The 20298-nt window shown below is 40.8% G+C and overlaps 1 protein-coding gene across 1 annotated transcript in view; it reads right to left on the bottom strand.

The window, feature by feature from the left end:
- b4galnt4a (beta-1,4-N-acetyl-galactosaminyl transferase 4a) overlaps window positions 1-20298 on the bottom strand; it is a 165184-nt gene that overhangs the window by 25584 nt on the left and 119302 nt on the right. The window contains exon 8 of the mRNA XM_054775668.1: window positions 5727-5805. Coding sequence (XP_054631643.1) covers window positions 5727-5805 — 79 coding nt within the window. The remainder of the gene's footprint in view (window positions 1-5726; window positions 5806-20298) is intronic.

Below are 20298 nucleotides of genomic sequence, written 5' to 3'. Positions count from 1 at the left end.
TCTTCAGCCATTCAGAGGTGGACTTGCTGCTGTGTTTTGGATCATTGTCCTGCTGCAGAAGCCAAGTTCGTTTCAGCTTGAGGTCCTTCAGGATTTTTTTTGGTAGACAGCAGATTTAATGGTTCCATTCATCACAGCAAGCCTTCCAGGTCGAGCAAAACAGCCCCAGACCATCACACTACCGCGACCATATTTTACTGTTGGTATGATTGTCTTTTTTTTTTTTTTTTTTTTTTAAATGTGCTGTTACTAAATGGTAAATGGTCTTTCGCTGGGATAGCGCTTTTCCACCTCTCAAAGCGCTAGCACATACTGATGGCGCAGCATCAGGAGCAACTGGGGGTTCAGACACTTCAGAGGATCGAATCCGCAACCTTCCGGTTGGGAGACGACCACTCTATCACCTGAGCCATGCCGCCCTTCCCAACTGCATACTGCTCAGTGTACAGTGGGGTATTTATACTTGTATATGTACTGTATATTAAAAAATGGTGAGCCAGCACCCACTTCGGTAGGCTACATACCAGGAAAACTACAGAGCGGAACTATCTGATCTTCTTTTTTAATTACCATACAATTTTTCTTGCAACAGCAATGCTAGAAATGACACAGAAAACAAATCTTTTGTGCTACATTATGAAAGCTGGAATATCAAGCAGAGGCAGAAACTTAGACTTTATTTTTTCATGGTCATGTCATGAGTTTCACCTGCCACTTGTTGCAAAAGTGAATTTTGCTTGAACCATGTAATTGGACTGCGAGATTGACAGTGCAATCACACTCCTCGAATCAAACCGTCGAATAGTCGACTATTCCAAGACACCCCAGTGCACACTGTCCCCGCAAAATAAGGAAACCATTACCAAAATACTGCTAGGGTTGCTTCTTTTTATATACAATAGTCCCTCGCAATATCGCAGTTCAATTATCGCTCCCTCGCTATATCACTGTTTTTCAGAAATTAATTAATATAATAATTAATAAATGATCTCTGTTTCGTGGTAGACTACGGTCTATTATTAGTCATAAAATACAAGTGAAATGTAGTATTCTGGTCACTAGGCTGCAGTAATGACACAAACCACTGATGAGACATTACCTTACATTACATGAAGTCATGAAATCCTGAAGTCAGCCATGGCATGACCGACATGATAGAATAAAAAGGTAAAAAGCTCTCCCGTTCCGTGTGGAAGTGGTAAGTTTTTGGCTTCTTAAGTTTCGACAAAATAAGTTCGAGGCTAGCTGGTTAGCTCGCTACCTCTCTAGTTGCGGCCGTCTCGAGTCCCTCCAGCATAAGAGTTGGACAAAGTGGTGTAAACAATGAATAATATGAATGGAAAAGTGACTATTGGTGTGTTATTGAATGTCTACAGGGCACTAATAATGTTAAAAAACATATTTCGAAAGTCATAAACAGGTTTTATGTGCTCTAACTACAAAAATATTCAGTTTATTAACATTGAATCCTATAGTGCGGAAATTAATTTGCCGCGGTTGGGTCTGGAACCAATTAACCACTACAGTATGAACGAGGGGTGACTATACATTGATTTGCCATAAAAACACTGTTTTAAAAATAGTACAAAACAGCCCTAATGGAGAGAAGAGCGCTGCTGGGATTTGACATGACATTTCCAGTCAGACTCAAGTAATGGAGAGGTTTCGTGACAGTGCAGCTTTGCTAACTTGCTTACTCATCCGAACTGAACAACAAGCTCCTCATTCATGGGCCGGCCGCTCCTCACGACACACTCTTTCCATTCCTTTAGGGAAGATGAAATGTATCCCTAACCTGCTTCCTCCTCTGTTGAAATGCTGCTTATCTTCTCCCTTCTCGCATCTGTTCTCCCAATTTCTTCACACAAAAGAAAATAAATGGGCCAGCCTAGAAAGCACACGATTTCATTTTATTTTCAAAGGTAAGGCTGTGTATTCTTTATTCTTTATTACAAGTGCTGCAACACAAACACATTCCCACAAGAACAGCCCACCTTTGACCGCACAATCACAGCCTGGCATACAACACAGAGGGAAAAGCTGTGAATCCAGCCGCTGCTCAACAACAAATGAGCGCCTGCATTTATGTGGATTTATGTGAGGCCTCTGCTTATGCCGTTGTGGGCCAGTCGCAATAAATCTGCTGTTTTTGTAGAGGTGTGAAATGTATTCCCTGTTAAATCTCACAAGAGGGCCGTAATAACAGAGTGGAACGTATACACACTCGCACACGATGATAGTGATTTGCTGCATGACCTTTATAACTGTCATTAAATTGTTTCTACGAGTATAAACCACTTTGATGGTCTCATAGATGGCAGGCAGACATTCATATTAAAAGGCTTATTCCAATCTTTACTCCAATAAATAGCTGATGTGAATGACACTCAACAGTGTGGCTTCGAAAGCAAGTCGTAACATACCAAAATACAATCTGATGTAAGGCACTTAGGCACAATATTTTAGCTCCTTTAAGCGTGTGCACACATGCGCCCACACGCACACACACACACACACACACACACACACAAGCAAGAAACAACAAGAAAATACTGCGTGGAGGGTCAAAGTTGTTTCCATAACACCTCCCAGCTGTTGTATAATTATTTATGTGGACATATGCATGCCCTGAATGATGTATCATTATTCCATCATCTAAAATTCTAAACATTTTAAAAGTCCATCCATCCATTTTCTACCCTCACTAGGGTCGCGGGCGTACGTTGGAGCCTATCCAGCCGATTTTGGGCGAGAGGCAGGGTACACCCTGGGTTGGTCGCCAGCCAATCGCAGGGCACATGTCGACAAAGAGCCATTCACATTCATGCCTATGGACAATTTAGAGACACCAATTAACCCAGCATGCGTGTTTTTGGAATGTGGGAGGAAGCCGGAGCACCGGGAGAACATGCAAACGACACACGATTTTTGACAACAAAGCATGACGTCCATCCTGCGTGCATAGCCAAGAAACGACACATTTTTAATGAAACAAGTACAGTACTTTTACTGCATTCCAACCGCAGTTTTTTTAGTACATATACTTTTATTTCATAAAGTCAATTTAATATTAAAACAATTAATTACAAATTAATACAATTCTGAATACATTATTGTTCATTATATACAAATTAAAATACACTTTGAATTATCACTGTCATTGATTATTCATTTAAATACATAAATATGGTTTTATTTTCATTGTATGAATTTTATTATTATTATTCATCCATTTGTTAGTCAAGCACTAAAGGGTGTTTATTGCCTTGCTCACAACAATGCTGTTGCAGAACCTAGAAGAGAATGTGTATTTCAGTAGAGTAATACTGAAAAAAAAACACATCATTTTCACCCTTTTTTTCTCCGTACTGAAGCAACCAAAACCGCTTTACTGTTTATTTGTATTAATAAACAGAAACATCATAAAAATGTTAAAATATGCATTCAATATATATTCTATTCATTATTGTTTTTACATTTTTATGCTTTGTTGTTGCATGCATCCCAGTATACAAAAATCAATTCACACAGACAAGAGAACGACATCAGAGTGATGAAGAGGTTCAAAGAGGTATTGCGCTCTTGAGCTGTTCATGTACCAGTAATGTGCTTTCAGTGTCTGATGCTATAATGCACAAGTTGAGTCAGGTTCAGGTTATGAAGCAGTGAGAAAAGTGAGTTTTGTGCATTTTTTAAACACACCAACAAGAAAATTGCACTTCTCCCCTGAGGTCTCTGTAATGCACCTTTCCACTGCTTGGTACGGCTCTATTTACTTCCAGCGGCAAAATCTGGCACTTCCTGATACTGCAGGGTACTATTTCGCATGCTTGGTCAGCCTGGCTTCCAACCGTGTTGACCTGCTACCATATGGATGATGGAAAGCACTAACAGTTCTCCAGTGGTCCAGCATATCTCTCATTGCAAAATATTGTACTTTGCTGCATTTGCTTTGATGCACTGACGGTGCCGTTGCACTTGTGACATCAGTGCACTTTGTCGCGACAACCAAGGATTATTTTGGCTGTGGAAAACCGACCTGGCTGCGTCAAGAAGAGTTGAACTGTGCAGTGGAAAGGGAGCTAAGGGACCAGTAAAAGGAAAGACACTAATAGGTGTTTATTATGGTTTGGTATTGTAGCCTCCTTTCACATATCCTTCAAATACGGTACATGCATAACAAGGACTCAAAGCCACATTTAGCAACATCGCCATGCCGCCCTGAACAAACCAGTGTCTCCAAGAGAGAAAGAAAGGCACGGGGCTCGCTCCCATCACTGCAGAGTCCTCCACCATTGCCGAAGACAACCACCCCCGTCGGCCATCAAACTACTTTGAGCCACGGTTTGTACATCTGCGTCGCTGCTATGTTTATTTTCTTTTTTTCTTACTTCCAGGTGTGGACAAACAGTGAATTCTAAATAAAAAAAAATAATAGATATCAAAAGTCATGTGATTGACTGGCGACCAGTCCACCGCTCACTAAAAGTCAGCTGGGATAGGCTCCAGCATACCTGCACGACCCTAATGAAGATAAGCGCCATAGAAAAAGGCTGGATGGATGGATGGATATAAAAAGTTATCGTTATCGGTTTTGAGTGGCAAAAAATTATTGTTATAATGTGATCGCTCCTTGCAAGTTCTTGATAACAGACACATGTCATAAAAGGAGTAAAATACAAATACTTACAATAATCCAAAAGTCAAAACCTACAGCACGGTTGCTCACTGCAACTACATCAGTATGCGTAATCAAGACGTGTCATTTAATTACTGTGATAATTCCTCTCATAAGTAATTAATGGCAGCCGCCACCTTTCGAGACGGAATGACTCAAAATAATCCACAAAGGCAAGTAAACAGTAGACAAGTCCTGGTGTGAGTAGCATCTAGTCCTGGCTGAACACCAACAAATTTGTCCAAATGTGTCCAAATTTTGGACAGAAAACCAATAGCCATAAAGGGAACTGGAGAAGGCGAGAACTGCTTGTGGCATAAAAGTATGACAGGTCAGGAAAGCAGAGATGAGGATTGATTTAAGACAAAAATGATAAAGAAATTAAGCACAACAATGACAATGAAGCTCTGTGGAAGAAGGAAACAGCTCCAGTAAAACCAGTCACCATGACGATAACCTGATATATTCTATACACACACACACACACACACACACACACACCAGCGATCTCTTTTCATCATCGTCATGCACCCTCCCACTCAAAGTCCGGGCACACAAGACTCCAGGTATTTGAAACTTTAGCTTGAAATGAAGAACCTCTCATCTCTAAGCTTTTGCCTCAGGTGCAGAACACCACTACTGCTGGAGAATTGGTGCAGAGGAGAGCTGGAGCAAATAGAAAAATGAACACTATAGGTGGATAATGATAGAGGAAAAAACAGCTAGCCAGGAGACATGCACACACACAGCGATGGAGTTCATGCTCATCATTTTAGAAAGAAACAAAAGGTTGTAGTCATTTCAAAAGCCTGTTACTAGATGACTTTCTGGAAAAAGAAGAAGTCAAATAAAGATTGAGGGAGGCGTGGGAGCTGCTTTCCAAAGCAAACATGATTTAATTCCACACTTCTTCACTGAATAGTGTCACTGAGAGCTAAATGCACATTTACAAAGCAAACGCATCGCAAGGTAAGTGCGAGCTGTCATATGCTGTGAAGAAAAGACGCCTGCTGCCAAATGAAAATAAACGAATCTTATGTGCACTCACCCCAACCTCCACGTGATCCGAACCCTTGTCATCCTGCTTGTGCAGAATCTCAAAGTAGTATCGTCTGGATGACATCAGGCTGAGGAAAGAGAAACAGATTGATTTCTTTTTTTGTTGTTGTTGTTATTACTTATTTGACACAATTCACACAAATCTTCCTCAGAGAAAACCTTATCTAAGGATACACAACAGTACAAACTGTTTTACACTGAAAAAACATCCTGGAATAGAATTTCCGCCTATCCTCACTAGGGTTTCGGGGCTACACTGGAGCCTATCCCAGCTGACTTCAGGCGAGAGGCGGGGTACACCCTGGACTGGTGGCCTGCCAATCGCAGGGCACATACAGTATAGACAAACAACCATTCACACCCACATTCATACCTATGGACAATTTAGAGTCGCCAATTAACCTAACATGCATATTTCTGAAATGTGGGAGGAAGCCGGAGTACCAGGAGAAAGCCCACGTACGGGGAGAACATGCAAACTCCACATCGAGATGTCCAACGGAGACTCGACCCTGATCTTCTGCAGAGCAGGATTACGATCAAAAAGTGACGTCGCTATGAAGGCTTGGCCGCCACAAGCCAGTTATCCCTGTAGTGACTTTTCTGACACCTCCTACAGCTTGAGATCATTCATTTATTTATTTATGTATTCATTTTTTTACACCTTATCTTATTCACTATATGGGAACAACCAACAGATGACGCACTTAGTTTGTTGAATGAGATACTGTAAAATAACAAGTAGACCTAAACAGAAGAATGTTTGGTGTGGGACCACACACACACACACACACACACACAAAAAAACAAGAGTGCACACCTTCGTCAAGGCAGATGATTAACAAAATTGAACAAAAATGTGGAAGGCCGCACCTGTGTTGGTTAGAAGGCTATATTCTGACTTCCATGACAGAGAAAGATATGCAAGAAATGGACAGATGGTCAGGTGTGCTAAATTTGTTGTTATCGGTCTCGCACGCTCTCAGAACTCTCTGAGAAGAAAGAACACCCTGAAACAATCCTGCAGCACGATGACCAAGACCACAGAGCACTTTAACAGGACAGCTTCCATATCAGTGCTGCCAGCGTTGCTGCAGAGATTGAAGTGGCTGAGGGTCAGCCGGTCAGTATTCACAACATACGCTGCACTCTGCATCAGATTAGTCGGCGTGACTGTCATAGGAAGGAAGCCTCTTTTAAAGTTGAAGCACAAGAAAGCCCACCAGCAGTTTGCTGAAGATCATCAGACTAAGAACATGGATTAGTGCAACCATGTCCTGTGGTCTGATGAGACCAAGATAAACTTATTTGGTTCGGATAGTGTCGTGTGTGTGTGGCTGCAACCAGGTGAGGGGTACACCTGCCTGCAGTCATGGTCTGAGGTTGTATGAGTGCGGAGAGCACAGTTCATTGCAGGGAAACACGGATGCCGACAGGTACTGTGACATATGAAGCAGAGCAGCACAGGGCAGCATTCCAATATGATGAGGACGTCAAACACACCTCCAAGATGACTACTGCCTTTGCATAAAACACTAAGGGTGTGATGGACCTAAACCCTATGAAGCATCTGTGGGGCAGATGGAGGAGTCCAAGGTGTCTAACATCCATCAGCTCCACGATGTCATCATGGAGGAGTGGAAAATGATTCCAGAGGCAACCTGTGATTTTCTTTTGTGAACTCCATGCCCAAGAGTTTTAAGGCAGTCTTGGAAAATAATAGTACCCACACTAAATATTGACATTTTGGGCACAATTTGGACTTTTTCATCAGGGGTGTATTCACTTTTGTTGTCATCGATTTCGACATTAATGGCTGCATGTGGATTTAATTTTATTTTTAAGCTCTATACATTTGTTGATGTTCATGAAGTTTGTTATATTGTTATTTCTGTTTCACATGCATATTTTACACATGTTCCGTTTTTAGAAATGTTGCTTCAGTGCTGCTTGTAAGCTGTTATTTATTAGAGTTGTTTGTTGTTTTTCAGTAAATATCACAGTTTGTACAAATGTGTGCCTTTGATTAAAAACAGGTGTTCTGAGGTAGGCTATATAACACTGAAATGATGTAGAAATGTATGCACCTTACTTTATGTTAGGAAACATTCATTATGAACAGTTTAATCACCTCATCTGCCTTTGTCACAGTCAGCAATTGGTGAAGGCTGATGATGTGTTGGGAATGATTCAGCCTTACACTGTTATCGAAGCTGCACACCAACTATGTGTCGTTTCTTTATATTTATTTTCAGGGCTTAAACCTGGATTGTGTCGCGTGAGAAAGGGGAGGGTTGTGGAGCCGAGTCTAATAATTACAACCGTTCTTTTTATTGTAAATGTTGTTTCGAAATCAGAGGAGAACGCAAACGTCAAGCTAGCAGGAGGGTTTGGAGGGAGGGGAGCGAGTCGTGTATTGAAAATAGATATTTTTATGGGCATCTAAATTCCTCGCAGTTTTTCGCCATTTGTTTGTGGTCCTGGAACGTAACGCAATGAAAAGGGGACACCTGCTGTGCAGACAACTACACACATGTCGTGCCATGTGCACGTACTGCCGCCATTCTGTAATAAATCATAGAAGATTCACAAGAGGTTAGCCACTCGTGAATACTGCTCATCCCTCGGAGTGGCTGTTGAGATGCCATTCTGCCAACACAAGTACCATTTTCAGCTCCTGGAACCCTGATTGACCTTTTCTAAGTGATTCCGCCATACACTGTCTACTAAATGCTCCTAGCATAACATTACAATTCCTTTCATAACACGTGCGATCAGATTGAAAACGAAACATTAATGAAAATGTCAAAACTGAGTAATTAGAACAACCTCAATCAGGTAAAACTGAGAAAATGGCACCAATCATGTTGTGGGAATGCATTATTGAATTTGTCGTGTCAGCAGGTAGGTTTTCACAGTAAAGAGCTGTCTTTATTATTTGGGGACAAAGGATTCTGATATCATCTGAAAATAAACTAATAGGGTCGATGGTCAATGCAAAGTGAGGATTGTGAAATGTCAAAGTTAAAAAAAAAAGATTTTAGAATATTTTAAACATTTGTCTGCTTTATGCGGAAATCTGATATCGCTGTTCGAACCCAAAAATGAAAAATGAGGGAGCCAAACTAAATAGAGTACACTATATAGGAAGGGCAAGCGAGAGTGTGTGTGAGCTGGCTACACTCGTCTCCTTGTGATTGATGACGCAGCGAGCTCGGGATGAATAGAATGAAGACACACGGAAATGAGTGGGAAGAAAGATGAAAGGAACAGGGAATAGCAGAGGAACGGTAGAAACAAAGAAAGAATTGTTATAATACTTTTTGTGCCTCGACAATCAGCTTCACAGCACTGTGACACACAAAAGAACAAGTGAAGGGCAAATGAAAGGCAGCGGAGGAAAAGAATAGCTATTCACATGTGACCACGGATCAAAAGAGGACACAGAACAAAAAGTGTAATTGCCTGACTCATTTGCAGTTTGCATTTTCTCGATATACTTTATTCCACAAATTTCTACTCGGAAGCTTTTAGATAGGACCTTGTAAGATGTAACTTTTTTTTTTAATCCACCGAGGGCCGCATACTGAAAAATCAAAAGGATGCGGGGGCCACTGTTATAATTATAACCCATTTAGATACGCAAGACGTTTTTTTATATTTAAAGAAAAAACAGCCTGCATCTCAGTTTTGTTGTATCAGTGACAAAGTGTCGTGTTGATATGAACTTACATTACAATTTTTGCGCGTTTTTCCCTTTTTTTTAACAAACATTTAAACTTTCTTCTTGTGCAGATTTTTCTTGTAATATCACGTCTTTATTCTCATAATATTTTGACTTTATTATCGTGACATCATAACTTTTAACTTATTTTTCTTAAAATTGCAACTTTATTATCCATTTGGTTTGGTTCTCATATTATGACGTGTTTATAAAATCAGGCATGAAATGGCATATTACATAAAATGACTTTAAAATTCCAACTTTATGCAATTTTTTTCTCTTAATATTATGACTTTATTGTCCTAATATTTATTATTGTACAATTACTGCTTCCTTTATCCATTTCTGCTGTTGTGTTTTGTTTTTTGTTTTTTTTAAGTTTTCTTGTTTAATTGCATTTTTACAATGTGCCGAGGGCCAATAAAAAAATAGTTGCGGGCTGTTAATGGCACCCAGGCCACACCTTGGACACCCTTGCTCTAGGTGGAATATTTCTACCTCCTTAAAAGAAATTATTACATTGAATCAGTTGAAACTAGCTTTTAAAAATGCATATAAACACCTTACCTTTTAAAAAGTCGTATCAAACTGGCTCAAGACCGCCAATAGTTAGCATGTGTTACCAACAGTAGCTGAAGAGAACAGATTGTACAAAAACATGTCTATATTTTGCGCACATCACGTTTATAGCGGTTAATTGGTTCCAGACCTGACCTTAATAAACAAATTTCCGCAATATAGGATTCAATGTTAGTAAATGTAGTTAGAGCATAGAAAGCCTGTTTAGGACTTTGTAAATAAAATTTGTAACATTTGAGCCCTGTAGACTTGAAATAACACCCCTATAGTCACCTTTACGCTCCTATTATTTGTTGTTTACAACACTTTGCACAACTCTTATGCTGCAGGGACTCCACACGGCCAGTAGTGAGCAAGCTATACAGCTGGCAAGCGATATTGTAAGGGCCGACTGTATCTGAAAGTGTGGATGTTGGCGTTTTCAGGTGAGAGACAAACATTTTCGAAACAGCTGCTGGACTGCTACTGTCAAAGACATAAAAACCTGTGCCCAGGCCATGGTGGCACTTTGATCCACAACGAAATGCATCACTAAACAAGAAGAGAAGAGCAGATAGAGCAGAACAGACTAAGGTGGAGACAATATACTTTCTACCCTGGCAAAAAAAAAACAAAAAAAAACAACATAACAAAGCAACACACCAGCTGTCTTTCCCTTGCTCTCTGTCACTACATCCCCAAAGTGTCCTCCGGCCTCAGCAATTTCCTCATTTTCGTTTTGCAGCTCAGTTTCTAATTAATGCTATCTGACTGCCACCTCTGCCCGATTTCGCCGCCCCCTCTCCACATCATTAATGATCGCAGTGTTTAGAGCTGCCCCAAGGAGATGCACAAACTTCACTTCTATTCCCCTCGTACCCCCCCCCCCCAACTACATTTCTCATGCATCCCTTTAATCCATCAGAGAGCTTTCACGCTGTTCTCCCCTGCAGCCTCCATATATCGCCTCTCCTCCCTTCATGTCGTCCTAGCCCTCATCTCGTGTATCTTGTCGCCGGCTTTTTTGTGTCTTGAACATTTTCTGCTGCTCCCTCTATGAACCGCATTCGATTTTCGAAAGTGTCCAAGAATCCAAATAGAGTATTACAACATAATTATCTTCAATAACTTTTTCCCCAATGCAGCTTTTTTCCTTTTGCATAAGCGCATCATCCTTTTAGGCCTAAATGTGTGGACAGCGTTTGTTGCTCACCACCAGGTTGTTTTGCACATGTGAGAAGCAAGAGCAGCTTGTTATCACGGCCAAGTGCTACTTAACATTGCATCAAGGTCACTGCTAAGGAAAGTTCCTCTAGAAGATCAATTCTAGAAATCCACATAACCCCATGATAATTAATGAACCCCAATCCGACTGTTTCAGTCCCCTTGAAATTATTCAATGATTCCTAATTGTCCTATATTTATTTAATATTACAATTGCTATAAATATGCATTTAGATTCGCATTGTTTGCTTAACAGCAAGCTCATTCAAATAAATCCACAGCAGTACCATCAGTATTAAATATTTTTGCCTTAATGGTAATTTCCTTAGTTTGCATGTTCTCCCGTGCGTGTGTGGGTTTTCTCCGGGTACTCCGGTTTTCTCCCACATTCCAAAAACATGCATGTTAGGTTAATTGGCGATTCTAAATTGTCCATAGGTATGAATGTGAGTGTGAATGGTTGTTTGTCTATATGTGCCCTGCCATTGACTGGCGACCAGTCCAGGGTGTACCCCGCCTGTCGCCCGAAGTCAGCTGGGATAGGCTCCAAAATGACCATAAAGAGGAGAAGCGGTATAGAAAATGGATGGATGGATTGTAATTTCCTTAAATGATCATTTGATTGGTATTTGAATGTATAAAAAAATAGACATTGACGATAGAGTGGAATTTCCTAAGTCAAACATACAGCAGTCATTTTCCACAAAAAGAGGCTCAGACTCTTAGTTTGGTTGCTCATGATCATTTTGACTATTAAAATGCACTAGGTTTGTTTGAATACTCATAACAGTACATCAGATATATTTCAACGTGGAATTTCTGAATTTGCTTCAAATACAGATGAGCTTGCCGCCATCACGAACATCTCTGATCGCGTCTGGCCAGAATAAGCTGTGTTAATGTGTGGTGAAGCTCATGCACTGCTGCCAACCAGACGTCACACAGTTCTTCACAGCTCAAGAGATGCACATCAAGTGCCTCTAGACATTCTGATTGCACACAAGCCAACACACACCGCCTCTCACACACGTGTCAGCAGGCTCTCATCATTTATCAAAAGAGACGGCACTGAGTGAAGGCCATAGGGCAGAAGGTGGAGTAGAAGAGTCAATCCAAAATGACAGTTTCATTCTCATCCAGATGCTGTCCAAACAATTCATTTGAATGACAAAAGCTTATAAATACATTTAAGAGTTATGGTTGAGCTGGCTTTGGGCCAGCGGCAGGGTAAACCTTGGACTTATCACCGGCCAATCACAGACAAATAACCAATTAAACTAGAATATATGTTTTGGACTGCGTGAGGAAGTAAAACCACACAAGACGGAGAGAACAGACAAATCATACAAATCCAATACTGACAGGTCTCAGCTGAGAGTTGAACCAAGAGCCTCCTTGATGTAACGTGCACCAGCGTGTGCCTCCTCTGACCACACCATCAGTATTCCTATGATGACCTATGCAGGTACAGAATTACGCTGTCCTCTCTACATGCTTGAGTGTCCACACCAGCTAATGTCCAACAGTGCTTAAAGGATTCAATTATAGATACTGAGATCTCAAAGAGTAGCCTACTCACTGGTTGCTCTTATGTTTTTGTCACTGCTGCTGACTGGGCTGAAAGCTCTTTATCCAACGGTCATCTATTTGAGGAGAATTTATATTAAAAAATCTGTGTGCTGAGAAGCTACACCTTCACAGGTTGCAAAGTTTGGTGTAAACGATAAAGACACGAGAAGATGATAGAAAAAGAAACACAAAGATAATTCAAAAGGAGGACAGAACCAGGACTGCTGAGAGCATGCACGCACACGCACGCGCACACGCACACAGGGAGGGGAAGGCGTAAATGTCATTTCCCCCAGTTTTGGAAGTCTTTTAAAATGCCAGCTGCAGCATCACAGATGACTTTGGAATGCTCTTCCATGTTCCGACTCAGCACGCCACTGTCAAAGGTCAGTTTCAGATTTTTTCAATTTCCCTCCTTGAGCAAGAACATGCAAAATCCCCCATGTTTGCAAAAGTGTGTCTAAAATATCACACTTTTTTCAACCCAAGCGTCAAGATTCCTCATCAGCAGCTCATCACTTTCTAATACTTTTTTTTTTAACAAAATATTCCTTCTGATCTACTAATTGTCCATCAAATCCTGAGTTGCATAAATTAAGTATGTAATGTAAAGTTAGTATGCACCCACAGCACATTTTCGCTTGTGGAATAACGTCAATCCTCCCGGTGCTGTTTATACAGCCCGAGGCTTCAAAAATGTGTCAGGGAACGGAGATAGTGTTTGGGTTATCTCAGTTCCTCATCTGGCTGCTCAAGTGTCACCTGTGACACCGCTGTCACAACACCTAGCAGGCACTGCCAAGCTATGACTTCACAGGAATGAGCAGAGGAGCCGGCGCCTAGATACACAAAAATGCGTTCTTTTGAATTTTCAAGTTTTCAAACAGTTCACAAGTGCTAAAAAAGTAAACACTTTCTTGTTATCATATTGATGAGATGAAAGTCACTCACTAGCCACATTGTTGGAGGTCGCCCGCATCTCTAATGAGATCCAACACAAAAGCTGAATTCTATCAATTCCATCATTACGACGGCAATAATGCTCACTTGTGCCTGTGAATGGTTATTGTCCATATTTCCTCTATGTCTACCCTCGTCCCTTTACTCTGCATCTCTACTCTCTACTCCAACCGCTCAAGACAGATGGATATCATATGCAATATCATCAATATCAATAACATATGCAGTATTTTTCAGCAGTCAATATAAAATAATTTGGTTCAATCTTGGTTTAGTTTAGTTTATACATTGACCATTTCAAGTCAAATTGAGCTTTGTTATGTTTTTTTAAACAGGGTCTCTGCAGGTTTCAACAATTTAAGACCCATTTCATATTTATACTGCCAAAAAAGTACAAAAGACATGGCCTGGAACTGTCATGAGATCTCACAAGATTAATGAAGATATTTCTCGTTTAAAAGAAATGCTGTCTCATCATGGGCACGGGGTAGCCACAAGCCCGACTATGGCATCGCTACTGTGAATGATAATCTGCGTAATGTGGAAGTGGCCGTACGCAAGGCCAGGAATGAAACTTCACATTACGTTCTTTACACACACTATAAACCTTGCAACTCAAACTGCACTGGAGGTTTCCAGTGTCACTGGCGACGTCTAGCTGCTTTTAGGTCCCAACGGATACCCTCTTGCACTGGAGCTTAACTTTGTAAGTCATACAAGCTATAAAATGACCAGAATAGAATAGAATAAAATACCTTTATTGTCTTTATACAAGGTACAAGGCTTCTCCTGTTTCAGTACAAACACAGTAATACAAAAAGTAAAGCTCAGTAAAAAAAAAACCCCCTCAATAAACACACTATAAACAACGTATTGCATAAAAGTATTGCACAGAACTACAGCTTCCCTACATTCATTGCACGGATGAGGAATAGTGAGGTACTTTTGTAGGCATCAGCAGTAACAGTGAAAGCAATATCACTGTTTTAAATGTGAGAGTTCAGGATGGTGATAGCTCTCAGAAAGAAACTGTTTCTCAGTCTATTTGTCCTTACTTTAGCGCATCTGTAGCACTTTCCAGATGGCAGCAGCTCAAACAGATGAAAACCAGGATGTGAAGTGTCCTTGATGATGCTCTGAGCTCTGCTGAGACACCGAGAGGAGTAAATATCTGTCAGGGAGGGGAGAGGGCAGCCAACAATCCTCTGTGCTGCTTTCACTGTCCTCTGAAGCCTTACTCTGTCTGCCTCAGCGCAGCTCCCGTATCAGGTAGAAATACAGTACACGTGAGCAGGCTCTCGATGGACGAGCAGTGGAATGCCAGCAGCAGCTTCCTGTCGAGATTGTTCTTCCTGAAGACAGACAGGAAGCGAAGACGCTGCTGAGCTGAGATGTGGTCTGTCCAGGAGAGGCCATTTGAGATTTGAACTCCCAGGACCCTGAATGGAGCAGATGAGTGTGGCTGTGGTGGTTCAAAACGAGCAAAGAAGCTGTTGAACTCCTCTGCCAGTGACTCGCTCAGGTCTCCTCGTGTCACGTCGCAGCCTCTGAAGTTGGTGATGTCCTTTAGACCCTGCCACACCTCCCGGGATCTATTGCTGGCGATATGGGACTGTATCCTCCTCTTAGCCGCTTTGGCTATTTTAATTCCTTTTTGTCTCTGTCGAGCCATGATGTAAAGAGCTCTGTCTCGGGCCTTGAGGAGTGAGCGGACCTGGCTGGTCATCCAGTGAGGGAAAACCCGGATGCTTTTGTCTACAGACACAGCTTCCATACAGAACTTAATGTAGCCCAGTACTGTTCCTGTGTGTGTGTCCAGGTCCTGGTGTTCAAATAGACCAGTGTTTAAGAAACCAAAAAATCATCTTGTGTGCAAAAAAACTATTCACTGCACCTCATAAGATGGTTGCGGCCAGGTGGTATGAATAATATCCCTAACAGACTGCACTTCACATCTGCGCTACACACACACACACACACACACACGCCATCCCACAACAAACAAAAAGGCCATGCCTAGTTAGAAACTGGTGAGATAGACATTGCCAAATTCTGTCAGTGACTGTCAGTGATGCGTGTGCTCTGCATCTCCATGTGCAGTGCGCACTTATTTTAAATTCACTAGCCAAAATGCAATTACCATCATATCTCTCCACTATTCACAGCAAAGGAGGCCCGATTTACAGACGCACAATGAGGGCTTGATGGAAAAATGCACTATGCAGAGGATTGCCAGTACATCTACATGAAATGAAATGGAAGGAAATATAGACAACTTCCACACTTCTGGGAAGACTTTCTACAACCCCGCTACCTTGCTTTCTGCTCTGATGCACAGTCATGCTAGCATAGGAAATAGCCACCTTCCCCATACTGCCCCCACAAGATTAGAAGCATAGAATGACATAAAAGTTTGTCTTGTTCAGATGAATTAGCAACATTTACGGGGAACCAAGCGATCGAAACCAGACCCTGATTAATCAGTTTGTCACATATTCAGTTCTTATTTTTTGTTTGTTACACTGAAATGTTTCAGATAATATCATTTAAATAATGCATTTTTTTGTTCAGTTGTGTTGCCATTGTGTAATATTTACATTTGTTTGATGATCGGAAACATTTACGTGTGACAAACTTGCAAAAAAATAAGATAAAAGGAAGGGGGCAAACACTTTTTCACACCACTCTACCATTTGGGGTTATCATTCCCAGTATAATGAGGTGAATGAATGGCCTGTCGTTACTACTCTGTCCAGTAGATGGCATCGCAACTCTGCATATATATTAACAGCATCTCACGACAATAACATCCATCCATCCGTTTTCTATGCCAATTTTCCTCATTAGGGTCACGGGGGTATGCTGGAGCCTATCAAGACAATAACACACTTTAATAATAAGACAAGATAATAGAATGTAATACAATAGAGTATAATATAATATAATACAATATACTATCATATAATCTAATGTCATATCATGTCATATATCATTTCACTTCATATCGTATAAAAGACATGGAACATAAGACAAGATAAGTGATAAGACACTTGAATTTGCCATTTGTTTTACGCACGGCTCCAACCAAAAAAATAAGTTCTTATATGCTAATGCGCAAGTTAACAATGAACCACCATTGTATGTGGGTGCCAATGACTAAGCTCTATAACGTGAATGTTTTTTAATAACGGCACGCTGGGTACTCAGTCAGCGGCAGTCGCGGCTGACTTGAGGCTCAACGCTACATTACAGCGAGATTTTAGATGTGCAATGACGTGTACATTGGCTTTAAAATCAGCGCACATTACAGTGAAGCCGGGACACAATGTGAATGTTGTTTTAACTGTAAAAGCTCAGTTTCTTTTGAGTCCGCACACAGATACTGAGTTTGGCTATAATACAAATATAAGGCATTAAGATGACGCATTGAAATTGTGATATGCAGTATTCTACACTGGTCACTAGGTGTCAGTATACAAGCAAATATACAAGCGTGAGACTTTTATCGCAGGTTTGAATTAACTCACGACAGGCACGATGATAACAACACAATAATCATAATAATAACACGGGCGGCAGTTGCGACCATATTCCAGCTAAAACTCAACTCTGAAGCCCCAACATCACTTCCTGTCCACACGCCCGGAACACATTTATTGCAACACACACAAGCACAAGTTTTATTTATGCTCTTAAGTGGCTCATTTTCTCTGGGGTCAAATATACAAGCTTGAGACTTTTATTGCAGGTTTGAATTAACTCACGACAGGCACAATGATAACAACACAATAATCATAATAATAACACGGGCGGCAGTTGTGACCATATTCCAGCTAAAACTCAACTCTGAAGCCCCAACATCACTTCCTGTCCACACGCCCGGAACACATTTATTGCAACACACACAAGCACAAGTTTTATTTATGCTCTTAAGTGGCTCATTTTCTCTGATTATAGCTACTATATTGGGTAATATGAGTCTAAATGTGACTACAGGGGTGTAATATTATTACAATTCATATTTTGAAGGTCCTAAACAGGTTTTCTATGCTCTAACTACGGAAATATTCCGTTTATAAAAAAGGAATCCTTCTTCCCGGAAATTGACTTTATTAACCATGCTAAACGAGGGATTATCATGTGTTAATGTTTACTCACAGGGTACAAAATCCTTGTGTCCAAGACACAGAGAGAGTGTGTGTGTGTGTGTGTGTGTCGGGGGCGGTATGCGTGTACGTGTGTGTGTGTGTGTGTGTGTGTGTGTGTGTGTGTGTGTGTGTGTGTGTGTGTGCAGTTCAACACCCTTGGCCGGCATGAGTGAGACTTCTGACAGGTGAGTGAATGGTTTCCAGTGAAGCCCTCAACAGCACTATGTTTCATTCCCTGACAGTATGATTCAGGCCTACAGCTGCCATTAGTCACTGTTCACTTAACTACAGTTTGCTGTACAGCTCCAATGATCCGAGGCATATAAATAAACACACTGCAAAGCACGAGAGGAGAAAAAGAAAACATCGCAGTTAGAGTGTCTCGTCTCTAAAGGCTGGCTCACCGCTTGTCTGTGTTCTACCGTGACCGGCTCAGCTTCCCTTCTCTTAAACTAATTAAATCTGCCAATGTCATACTGATATAGGACGACAGCGCACACAAAAAAAGCTTTGATTAAGACTGCGTAGAACGTAACAGAGACTGGAGTTGTAAAGCAGCCTCAAAGGCTCTGAACCTAGAGTTCAGCCTACAGCAAGAGTGTCAATTGGCTGCATTAATGAAATTCTCATTTATAGAGACTTTCCTTTCATTCTACTTGAGTGGCGTTTTTAACACCACACAGTGTTTCTTCTAACACCTAATCTCTTTCATTCTATTGATGATTTTTTTTCCTGTTTTTGAACACAGCAAATTACCATGGAATGAAACGGGCCTGATTAGGTTTGTCATACACACACTCTTGATGCACGGACATCTGTTTCGTGAAACAAAAACTTGGCCACTGCGATAATTTTCTCATTTCATTAATCCAGCCATCCATCCATTTTCAATGCCGCTTATCCTCATTAGGCTCATGGGGGTATGCTGGAGCCTACGCCAGCTGACTTCGGGTGATCATTTCATTAATATTCCACCGAATTTAAAGCCTGACAAAACACCAAATCAGTAGATAAATAAAGCGACACATATGACGAAATATTTGTTTTCTGGATGTCTCCCAATAGTTTGGAAAATCTGGAGGAAAACAATGATGCAACTGATGAGAGAATAAATGCAACAAACTGCGATTATAAACACTTTTGGAAAAATAATCTGTAGTAAGCAACAGTCACTCTTCCAGCTTCAAAGTTATGGAGGCTGAACATTTTGTTTTAAACGTGTATGCAAATGTAAATTCTACAAAAGCACATTAACAGTGGACTCTCCAAAGTTGAGACGTTTTGAAAAATATCTCCAAATTTCAGCTTAATGAGTACATAAATGATTAACTCCACACGTTTATTTGTGTATACAAGGGGGTCAGAGATGGCAAAAGGAAAATTGGATGACCATAGAACCTGTGACTCCTCTTTTGTCCAGGATGCTCAGAACAATATTACTAAAAAACAAGAGAGGAAATGTACATCTTAAAGGAGAGCTGTGCTTATTTAAAGCCGAAGCCCACTTTCTGACATAGATGGAACCTTGCCAGCATGGTCCCTCCAGTTAATGAAGGCATCATCCATCAGCTTGGTCTGAGTGCAAATTAGCCATGTGGTCATTTGGTAAATGTCTCGGTCCAGGCTACTCAGCACAATATGGCTAACTCAAAAAACTGAGGCTTGTACAGTGACAAAACAAGGTACTTCCAGGTCATCAAGATTTGAGGATAAACATTTCAAAATGACAAAAATAAACAGATTAGCTGACCCTATTGCTGTTCTTTAGTTCTGGACGCTGCTGCATGATACGCCATAATCTTCATCCAGTTTGTTGGAATGGTCTATTTTTTTTGCTGCTCTCAACCTTTGCTGCTCTCAGATCCAATCTGTACAGCCGTCCCTTGCCTCATTGCGGTTGGAATTCCATGGCTTCACGCTATCATGTTTTTTTCAAAAATGTAAACCTCTTTAATAATAATACATCATCGCTGCTTCGTGGCCATAGCCTACAAAGTATTATTTGTCAAAACATGTGCATGTTGAAGCAAAATGCACATTTTGTGGGCCTAAATTAAGCATTTTCAAACATAAAAATGCAAACAACGCAATGGAAGACACATTGTGATATGTAGTTTTCTACACTGGTCACTAGGTGTCAGCAATCTTACATTGATGAGACAATAAAGTAACAGTAAAAAAAGAAACAAGGAACTCTCGTAATGCTAACATGTGTGAGTCTCTATGTCCTATTTTCTATTATAATTCTATATTGGGTAATATGAGCGTAAAGATGACTATAGGGGTGTTATTTCATGTGGAAAGGGCTCTCACGTTAAAAATCGTATTTAGAGGGTCGTAAATAGGATTTATATGCACTACAAAAAATACAAAAATAT

Source organism: Dunckerocampus dactyliophorus, chromosome 5 (genome assembly GCF_027744805.1).
Source record: "Dunckerocampus dactyliophorus isolate RoL2022-P2 chromosome 5, RoL_Ddac_1.1, whole genome shotgun sequence".
Lineage (NCBI taxonomy): Eukaryota > Metazoa > Chordata > Actinopteri > Syngnathiformes > Syngnathidae > Dunckerocampus > Dunckerocampus dactyliophorus.
Note: the sequence above shows the minus strand (reverse complement) of the source record. Positions and strands in the feature narration are given on the sequence as shown.